The sequence below is a fragment of the Ostrea edulis genome, chromosome 1, assembly GCF_947568905.1.
Source record: "Ostrea edulis chromosome 1, xbOstEdul1.1, whole genome shotgun sequence".
Taxonomy (NCBI): domain Eukaryota; kingdom Metazoa; phylum Mollusca; class Bivalvia; order Ostreida; family Ostreidae; genus Ostrea; species Ostrea edulis.
In genome coordinates this window covers 64,957,509-64,968,860 of record NC_079164.1, presented here as the reverse complement: position 1 = coordinate 64,968,860, position 11,352 = coordinate 64,957,509, and the positions used below count along the sequence as shown (strand labels likewise).

The 11,352-nt window shown below is 34.6% G+C and overlaps 1 protein-coding gene across 1 annotated transcript in view; it reads left to right on the top strand.

Moving 5' to 3' along the window:
• The first annotated feature begins 9,211 nt into the window (after positions 1-9,211).
• LOC125656107 (THAP domain-containing protein 1-like) overlaps positions 9,212-11,352 on the top strand; it is a 2,522-nt gene continuing 381 nt past the window's right edge. Inside the window, exons 1-3 of the mRNA XM_056144025.1 lie at positions 9,212-9,708; positions 10,274-10,498; positions 10,945-11,350. Coding sequence (XP_056000000.1) covers positions 9,513-9,708; positions 10,274-10,498; positions 10,945-11,350 — 827 coding nt within the window. The 5' untranslated portion in view covers positions 9,212-9,512. The remainder of the gene's footprint in view (positions 9,709-10,273; positions 10,499-10,944; positions 11,351-11,352) is intronic.

Below are 11,352 nucleotides of genomic sequence, written 5' to 3'. Positions count from 1 at the left end.
ACTCCAGGGCCAGACCGAACTTGGTATATAGTATTTATGTAAAGCATTTTAAAAGCTTTAGTGCCACAATTTTAAATGCCATTAGCATTAGCTCTAGTGCTATTATTACTAACTTGAAACTAAAAGGATACTTAGAATTAGAAGGTAGCCCTTTACCCAAATTGTAAACATAACGTTTCTTGTTTCATGTTAAAATTTACATGATTCAACTCATTAACATTTGCACTTTTATGATTTAAATGTTACACGGCGCATAAATTCGCCACAAACAGTATATAACTCTGAGTTTAAGCTTGGGGTTTCCCCATTAGTTGATTTTCCCAAACGTAGTATCTTTAGTAAATATGTGTAAAACATTTAAATAATATACCCTTTAATACTAAATACCCTTAGGGGCAAGGAAAAACTGTTTAAAATTCACCAATTTTCAAAAATATTCTCTACAAACACAGATTGTGAAGAAAACCCACTTGCATAGTTATGTAGAACAGAAAGGATTCGACCAAACTAGTAAATTTCATGATCCTAGAAGTAAAGATTCTGACTCCAGGGCGGGATTAAACTTGGTATATTTAGTATATAAATGTGTAAAACATTTAAATGATATTTCCTTTAATGGTATTGATACTAAACTAAAATTGATATTTAGAAGAAGTAGGTAGGTAGTCCTTTACCAAAATAGAAAAACCCATGATCCTAGGGGGTAAGGGTTTAATGGATCCAGGGTGGAGCTAAAATTATCATTATAGTGATTAGTGTGCTTATCATTTGAAAAACTTCTTAAAATTTTAGGCTGATACAGTATTAAAAAAACCTACATCCATATTAAAGAAAAGGATGTACCAAAATTGTGAATTTTGCAATTCCAGAGGACTCTAAGACGGTTCCAAGTTATCATATTAATGTTGCAACATATCATATTATGTATAGACACTTTTCGAGGGCATTTAAGTTTTAAGAACACATCTTGTTTTATACTGTTGCTGAATATTAGAATTTATCTTAGATATTCAGAACAGGATGGGTTTCTTTTTAGATTACATAGCCTTTTGGACTAGTGATACTTTTAGCTTATACTCGGGTGACCGATAAGGCCTATATGTTCATAATTTTGAGTTTGTCACCGACAAAGAAAATCTGTACAAATATATGAAAGTAGATTCCACGTGCAAAAAGGACAGGTCTTAAACACTGATTCTCAATAACAAGCAATATACACGTGTAACCCATATTTTTTTCCGTTTTCATGATTCCCATTCTAGATAGAATTTCAAAACCACAATCCCAAAATTCATGCCAATGCTACAAAACTCAATTTTAAATCATTATGACGTCAAAAACTGCATGACTTCAAAATTGAATAGTCGTTTTCAGCCATTTAAGTATGAGAACATTGTCGCACCTTCAGAGTTATAATATGGTTGTACTGATGGGTGATGTGAAATTTTTTAATTTCCATTACTAATAACGCAAGCAGATCTTACATACAGATAAAACTGCTGCACGTATATTATCACTTTAAGAAGGCGAATCAAATGGAGTCACATTTCAGAATCTTAATGGAGTCGCATTTCAGAATCTTTAAGTTCCCCTTAAAGATTTTCTGAGATAATAAACTAAAGATTTCAAGAATGTTTTCAGTTACACAATCCAGTCATTAATAGCCAATATTTCTAAAATGAAGAATGCTACGTTGTTCTTATCGCTCCCTGTTGAGGTATTTCTGCTGTGTTTAAACGTTTTGAATGGGTAGGATGGAGTGCAAATCTGATTAATTGACTTTATTAAACAAATCACTTTTGCCATTAGGTATACTCATGAATCACACTGTAGTTAAAGTCGAAGAAACTGAACCCGATAAGAATAATGTAAGATTTTGTAGAATAAGAAACATCGCTAAACCCTGAGTGATCAAATAAAAAATCATGTTTACAATACGAGCAAATATCTTATGCAGCACTAAAGTCATAACCAAGAGTAGGTTGAAGTTTTAAACGGACAAACAGCCAGACCATAATTGATATTTAAAAAACGCCGAAGTTTGGTTTACAACGCATGCGATTATTATATTAGTATATAATTTTAATTCAACCAGTATGTGATCAACAACATACTTTATTCACCATGGACATGTCTTTACTAGTAATGTTGATATAGTTGAAAATGAAGACCTCAAATCACTTATTCTAAAAGGTCCTAGATACAGAGAACCTCGGCCTTTCAATTGGCGACATAACTTAATCTCTATTATGAATTCTGTCGAAGATTATGCCAGACGATGGGCTAACTATGAACAAGAAGATCTTCATACATTGTCAGAATGGATTAAAAATAGAAGAAGAATATTAAATCTTACATTAGATATATTAAAACAAAAGTACGTACTATCTATCCTTCTGTGTTTAGTAAACCAGAAGTGATAAAAGAATTAGATACACATGTAGGTTACATTAGGAATATGATTTGGTTCTGACAAAGCTTGTAACAACATTGTATTTGTTTTAAAGGCTCATTATAACAACTGTATTTTAAAGGAACTTGGCATCAATTCCACTTTTTGTAAATGTACTAGTCTTATTCTCCAACTGCCCTTTCAAAAGACGAAATTCTTCAAAACCATGCTTCTGTTTTAGACAGATATAATATCCCAGTCAATGGGTCTGATAAATATGAGTTACCGTGCCTATACTGGATTTCTAAACTTCACTGAAACTGATTATGAGGTCAAAAAGTATAGTCGTTAATTGATCGTGAGGAATGGTCGTGTAAAGTGCTGAAAGGTCATACTTTTTGATCTTGTCGATTTGAGAAAAGTAAACTGAAATTTCTTTAGAATGTTTTAGAATTCACATTTGATTCACACCACTTCTGAAATATGTAGTCGCACAGTAAGTTTGAAGTATCTCCTTCACAGCTGCTATTAATATTTTCATGAGGAGGAGAGATAGGGGCTTGGTAGAACATTTACTGGATCCAGCAATGTATCTTTGTTTGTAAGGGATTTTATGAAGTGTAGGAACCCATCACAGGCTCGGTAACCCACATCCATCCGACCCACCGAGTGGGACACCAAACGTGTCCAAAACCGAAGCACGGCCTCGAAGAATTTCGTCTTTTGAAAGGGCAGTCGGAGTACAAGCAAGATTACCAAAAGTGGAATTAATGCCAAGTTCATTTAAAATACAGTTGTAATATTAAGCCTTACAAACAAGACAATATCGTTACAAGCTTTGTCAACTGGAACCAAAACATATTCCTCATGTAACCTATCTAATTCTTTTACCACTTCAAGTTTACTAAACACAGAAGGATAGATGGTACGTACTTTTGTTTTAATATGTCTAATGCGAGATTTTAATGTTCCTCTTACACTTTTAATCCATTCTTACAATGTAAAACTTATACGGTACCAATTTTGATGCACCAGACGCGAATTTGGACAAATAATGTCTCTTCAGTGATGCTCAACCGAAAGTTTTGAAATCCTAAATAAAAAAAACTTGTAAGAGCTATATTAGGCAAAAACTGAGTGCCAAAAACTGGAGTCAAATTCATCTAAGGATAAGAGCTATGCAATGGAGAGATAATCCTTAATTTTGAAATGAATTTCAAAATTTCATCACATAAATTTAATATACATCCGTATTTTCAAGCTAGTAACGAAGTACTTAGCTACTGGGCTGTAGAGACCCTCGGGAACTAACAGTCCACCAGCAGAGGCCTCGACCCAGGATTCATAATGTAAAACTTATACGGTACCAATTTTGATGTACCAGATGCGCATTTCGACAAATAATGTCTCTTCAGTGATGCTCAACGTATCAATGTATCAAGTTCTTCTTTTCATATTTAGCCCATCGTCTGGCATAATCCTCGACAGAATTCATAATGGAAAGGAAGTTCTGTCGCCAATTGAAAGACCGAGGTTCTCTGTATTTAGGACCTTTTAGAATAAGTGATCAGAGGTTCTCATTTTCAACTATATCAACATCACCATTAATGACATGTCCAACTGAACTATAAGTTGAAAGAAGATGAAGAACACGTAGGTGAACTAAGTATAATGTAGGCATTGCAAAGTTTGTTTATAATTAAAAAGTTTGGATGCAATAGTAGAAGTATATTTCTAGGAAATACAGGATGTAGAATTTATTCAAAACTTCTACGTGAGAAGAAAAAATATCTTGCTTTGGCCTTCAATTCGACATTTAGGTATACCGACGACGTTTTATCTATTAACAATAATAACTTTCGTTCATATGTCGAATCGATATGTCCCTGTGAGTTCGAAATAAAAGACACCACAGAGTCGTCCACTTCTGTTTCATACTTAGATATTTTATTGAAAGTAGATATTAAAGGCAAACTAACAAGTCAACTTTATGACAAACAGGATGATTTCAGCTTCTCCATCGTCAACTTCCCATATTTATGTAGCAATGTTCCATTATCACCTGCATATAGTGTTTATATCTCTCAACTGATTCGATACGCAAGAGCTTGTGCATATGGTCTGTTTTTAAATCGAGGCAAGCTACTGACAAACAAGATGATGGTACAGGGGCTTTGGAAAGTCTCGTTTAAAGGCAGCATTTAGCAACTTCTATGGTCGTTATAACGATCTGGTTTGCCAATACAACCTAGCATGGGGTCAAATGCTGTCTGACGTGTTTCATACCGATTGTTAGACCGTTCTTGGCACATTGATTTTGACTATGGATAACTCCGTTTACCTGCTCAAGATATACATATGTAGGGCTCATGGCGGGTGTTACTGGTTGACAGGGGATGATTACTCCTCCTAGGCACCTGATCCCACGTCTGTTGTGTCCAGGGGTCCGTGTTTGCCCAACTCTCTATTTTGTATTGCTTATAGGGGTTATGAGATTGGTCACTATTCGTTATCTTCACCTTTCACCAAAGATTGATTTCCCCCAAAGAAGACAAAATGACGGAAATAATAAAAAAAAAAAAAGCGTCAAAACAGGTTATACTGTACCTCAATTATCGAGAACTCGTGCAATTATATTGAGACGTCACCAGCTGTAGATGAAGTTTCACAAAGGACTAGATAGGACAAGCTACAAAAACTGGCCTCCATTTTCCTTGATAATTATAAGTGTAAAATTACAATTAATGGATGAAATCTTTTTTATTTTTATCCTATCTTGCTGTAACCAGATTTGTTTTGTGCAAACGTTTCGTTTTAGCAAGATGTTAGGCTCCAATTTTAGCATAATTTGGAAAATATTGGGAATTTATCGATCAAATATTTGTGTTGAGTTTGTTACTATGAGCAAGAACGTAAACCACGACGATATTTGGACGATGGGTTGTCTGAATACATAATATTTTTCTGTATAACACTTTTTGTAGTTTGTTATCTTGCTCATACCAAAACCTTTTTAAAACAGTTGTTGTTATGTAAACAATTTATAAAATCAAAACCGTAAACAAACCGGATTCAGCGGCACGAATTTTTTCTAACAACACGCGAGAGACGTTTTTCCTCCAGAATTCCAGCGTTGTGAAGTAAGAGACTACAGTTTGTTTCCTCTTAACATTATTTAACGACTTGACTTAATGCAAACACATGATTAACTATATTTCAGTCCATTTTTGCTCTAGGCCTACACGGTATATTTCGTTTAGAACTGAAACAATGACGACATGTTTTAGCTTAGGGAATACATGTAGCTTTTTGGAGTGATGATCAAGGATTATAAGCCCCCATTTTGACCAAACTTTAGTAGTAATGCTGTGGAAAGGTTGTGAAATAAAATTCTAAAGCCTTTAAACTTTCATTCTCTTTAAAAATATCAGATCCTTTACTGTTTTGACAGACCGCCGATGCATGCAAACAACTGGCCGGGACCGCGCGTCAACACGCCGTGCTCAGTACATGGGCTAGTTTTGTGATCACCGAATTACATTTTGATGTCTTGAGTAAAGTACAATATCCTATTTTACCCATGTTTAATACCCCTCCACCCCCGGATAGGTATTAGACTGCATAGTCGCAGAAAATTGAAATTACAACCAGACGAGCCTATTATAACCCAGTTATGCAGATAAAAATAGATATGAAATTAATGTATCTTAGTAGATAAAGTCAAAATACTTGTTTATAATATATTGTATAGGATACAAAAATGTCTTCTTGAATTACACACATATTATATATACCTTATAGCCTAACGAACAATTATATTACTATTTAACTTATAGAGTGTGTAAAAGAGGAGGCGCAATGATTGCAAGCAAAGAGTCTCAAGTATAAATTCTACGATGCGTAAAAGTTTTTTTTCTCCCATCTATACAACGTCTTATAATAACCAGAAATGTGTATCTTTTATTTGCACATGAATTAAAGTTGTGTGTGCGCTGAACTGTTTTTTATATTAATAAATGTTAAAATATTACAATTTAAAAATCTCCACCCTCCTGTGACATCATAAGATTTCGCAAAGTCAATGATTTAATAAGATTTATGCATGACAGGAACTTAATTTTGTTTGAGTTTTTTTTCCAATAGTTATTGTAAAAAGTCTTGTTAACCATAAAATATTTCAAAAGTCTAAGTTCTTTATGAATAATCAATTATATGTTTCAAAATATTGAATCCAAGGGTAATAACTCTATTTTCATTAAATTATTTATCGAGTCCATTATGCGGTAGATTTCCTCTATTTTTCACAAACTTACAACCTTCACAAACTTTCACAAACATTGTATATTTTTCAAAGAAACAGTTTCATGAAATTGTTATGAATACCATTATATGGTTACAACCAGTTTTTGTGAAATTTTGATAATGCTGTTTATAATAATAATAATACCATATTTATATAGCACCCTTTTCATACACTATGTACGCTCAAAGGTGTTAAAAGGAAAAGGCAACTTTAATTACATTGTTGTTTTTATGAATAAAGTATCACTTACTGATATAGTAAATTACAGTCTTTAACAACAAAAATCCTTGTTTAACAATTAAATCAATATTAATCTATATATTTTAAATTACCTGCCGCTAAGAGAGCTGCCATTGATGTTTAATTTATGACGTCACACCGTCTGTTCCGATTTATTTCATCAGTAGCACTGTAAACATGAGACGTATATATTTCAGCCCGTTCTTTCGTAAGAAGAAATTGACGTTCAGTCGAGTCGCAGACATTTTTTCATATAAATGTTTCGAACCTCAAATTGTCATTAAGCAAATGATGGATCCACAGTTTACGTAGTCTTTTATTTTCAAATGACTTGGTTGGGTTGGGGATTTCGAAAAAACAACAACTTTTTTAATATCTCCCCTTTGCATTAATGTAATTAACTGCTCGACAGGAAGGCATCAGCCTATTTATTCGTAAGATTTACCACATGCATATCTTTGATGATCTTAGAATCTCATCAAAACCGGAACAGACGGTGTGACGTCAAAATTATTGATTTTTGTGGTCTTGAATACAAAAGAGTTACACATCATGGCAGCCTCTATAGATCGCAGGAATTTCAATTTTTAATGTTTTTAAATTACTAGGGGGGGGGGGAGAGAAAGAATTTTAAAAACCGAATTGAAAAACAGATATTCTATTATTCATTTGTTTACAAATGTCTCCAATAACGACTGGTATAATTATTTTGTACGAAATCAGAACAGAACTACTGATTCTCAAAAGATGATGGCAACTCATCAGCTCAAAAGCTCGGGTTTTTACGAGGATCGACATGTGTATGGATCTTGCATATCATGGTACCCCCCCTTCCCAAGAAACTCCCAAAATTATATGAAGCAGGAAATCAACGCTCTCGCTGTTTTATCAGGGCTAAAATTATTCCATCACTACCAACCGACTCTTTAAAAAATAAACCAGATTGCATTGTTTGGGTAATTATCTCCAAAAGTAACTGAACACCACTCAGCTCTGTGTGCAAATCACCCCCAATAAAATGCTTTTGACGTCTATGTACCTTCCCTCTTTTCCTTTTTTCTTCGTCTTTAGCCCCCTTGAGATGTTTGATCATGTAGGCACGTATCGTGTCATAACAGATATTGCAATGACAGATTTAGAGGACCCCCCCCCCCTTTCGCCACAAATTTACCAAATAATGTGAGTAAACCTCCAAATATGTTACCCAAAATGCCTATATTTACAGGTACATACTAATGCCAACTTATTAAATGCATTACTCTAAATCCAGAGGGTTCAATTATAGTTATTTTATTTTCCAAACATTGCACGTGTAAATGTCAGTTTAAAGATGGTTTGTGACGATAAATTCCTTTATGGTTATACTATATTTGAAACTGTATTTGTGAGTAGTCAGCTGGAAATATGTCATTGGTCTCTTATTTACATGTACAGGCTGGGTAAATTTTACTCGTCAGTTGAAGGAGGTGGACATTTTCAGAATCAGAAGTGTTAGTCCGATATACCTAGACGTATATATCGTGTCAGAACTTTTATCGCTGAATGTACTACATTGACATTGAACAAGCAACCTCTGATATGTTATCATAAATCTGACTGTGTTAAAACTCGGGGTTCTAAGTTAAGGTTCAGAGTAAAGATCCTGAGGAAATTTATGTAATAGATGATATATACTAATTTCAGTCATAAAACACGTGAAATCCTGAAAAGAGGGATAGTTAGAATAATCTGTGTCTCTGGACAGGCCTCCGTAGGAAATTAAATAACGTACTTTGACGATACAACATTCTGTTGGGGGGGGGGGGTGTCCTCCTCTATTTACAACGTTAATTTTTTATTATTTTTACATGCAAAGTTGGTCATTTTCACGTCCATGAAGGAAGCCTATGCATTGTGATTTTTTATTAACGTTAACATAATTTATTTGTTGGCGCGATTGCTGTAAAATTATTCAGCAATATCTTTTGCGGCCTTCAATGACGCTCTCTCGAATATACTACCCGGAAGTCTTAAACTACTGATACGCTATTATCTTTAGAGAAGTCGAGAGGCATAGCCTTCATCGACTTCTCTTCGCAAGCATTCATGTTTTGATTCTGGAAAACGTGTAAATGCCGGAGTCGGTGACGGTTTATTCTTCAACCGACGTTTCGACTCAGATGTGCCTGGATTTACGCAATAGACAATTTGTTTTCAAACATTTAACAGTAATGCTCAAAACTGTCATAAAGAAATCAACACTTACTTGCTTTTAATCCATTTTCAACATGTCCCCTGTCCCGGGTTTACGTTAACTTGTCTTGGGAGCTGTCACAATAGGGGACCAGTTAAGAGAAAAGCAGGCTGACGTAATCAGAGTTGTGATTTAAACCCGGGACAGGGGCATATTGAAAATGGATTAAAAGCAAGTAAGTGTTGATTTCCTTGTGACGGTTTTGTGCATTGCTGTTAAATGTTTGAAAACAAATTGTCTATAGGGATTTTCGCCGTGACGTCAGAAATCAGTCACGTGACTTACTGGTTGGCAAAACATTTGAAAGTTTAATGGCCGAATGCTGAGTAAACACGAGCAAAACGATGGTTGTATCATGTTGTGTAATAGGCTGTGCTAATCGATTTGATAAGAGTAGTCCGAAAAGCTTTTACCGCATACCCAAGAAGCCAGAATCAAGAAGAGAGCTCTGGATATCTGCAATTAAGCGTCAACACATCAGTGGTAAACCATGGGAACCAGCGGACCACGACCGTGTTTGCTATCTGCATTTTGTTAATGGTATGTACAATATATACATTCATTTAGAAGTAAACAGACACATATGCTTGGACCTTAACTTATTGATACATATATGTACAGGTTAGATGTGTATTCATACAAGAATGTTAAGACCAAGCACCGGGAATTGAGGGGGGGGGGGTTGACAAGTAAACAGAGAGAACGGATTTTGCCCGATCATTAAAATCTTGAATTGTGAGAAGGATGGGGTGGAGTATTTATCAACTCAATTTGCCTAAAACCCCATATCAATATCATTTGAATTGTTAAGTGGGGAGCATCAAGCAGCACTGATGTTTACATGAGTTCAATATTCATAACTGTTAAAATCTTACATTCTTCTCATCTAGTCCTAATACAGCTGTAGTATGTCATACTATCAACATTAGAGGGATTTATCCAATATACCTTATATCTTTATTTATGTATAAAATAAAAGATGATCAATGTCACTCACATAAAGGGGGGGGGGGGGGCTAAATTGTACTCAATGAAGATTCAATTGGGAACAACTCATACTTGTAAAAAGAAATGCATAAATGATTCATTATAATCTTAATTTCAGGTTCGAAGAGCAATGATCTGTCATCTCCTGATTATGTGCCATCTGTGAATATGGGATATGACACAATCAGACAGAAAAATCCAGACCTACGAAAGGCAAGATACTTGAGAGCAGAAAAGCGTGAAACAGAGAGACAGCATATTGAAGTAGCTTCTGCCCTTTTGGATTTATCCTGCAAGGAAAATCTCAACATGCCAGTATCAGATCCAGATCTACCCAGTGACTGTAAGTTTCAGTATATTTTCTGAATAAAAGTGCTTATAACATTTTAATAGATTAAATATAATGTATAAGATGTACAATTTCAAAATTATCAATATTTAAAAATATGCTTCTCTACAACCTGCAAGGTAAGCTAAATGCATAGTCATGTGTAGAAAAGTGTTCATTTTATTATCGTTCTGATTCCAGGGTGGAGTCAAAGTTGGCATTATCACTAGTGCTTTTGTACTACTTGAATTTACCTCTATTTTATTGTTAAATTGTTCTATAGATATACAGTACTGCTGCTGAGTATTAAAAAGCTTAAAATTATGCGGAACAGGAAAATTATGATAAATTTCGTAGCCTTTCAGACTATTATTTAATAATTTATCTGATACTCAGGTGATTGAAAAGACCTGTGGGACTCATTTCTACATGCATATATTCATTGACTCATTGCATTTCAGGTCCATCAAATGCATCTCAGCATGACAATTGTCTGAAGAAAATTGCTGAACTTCGCCTGGAAAATAAACAACTTTATTGTGAATTAGAAAGACTTCAGGTGGAGAACAAAGCACTCAAAGAACAGGTGGGAAAGAGTTGCTTTGAGGAGCAAGTGACAGGGAGTGACCGCAAGCTACAATTTCACACAGGAATTCCGTCAGTTACTTTATTTATGTGGCTACTTTCATATGTGAACAGTGACCTGCCTACAAGCAAAGTGATGTCAGCTAAAAGTGTTCTATTGTGCATTTTAATGAAGCTTAGACTAAACCTACAACACCAGGACTTGGCTTATCGTTTTAATGTGTCGTTGACTACAATTTCAGATATGTTCAATTTAAGTCTACCCATTATAGCAAAGAAACTGT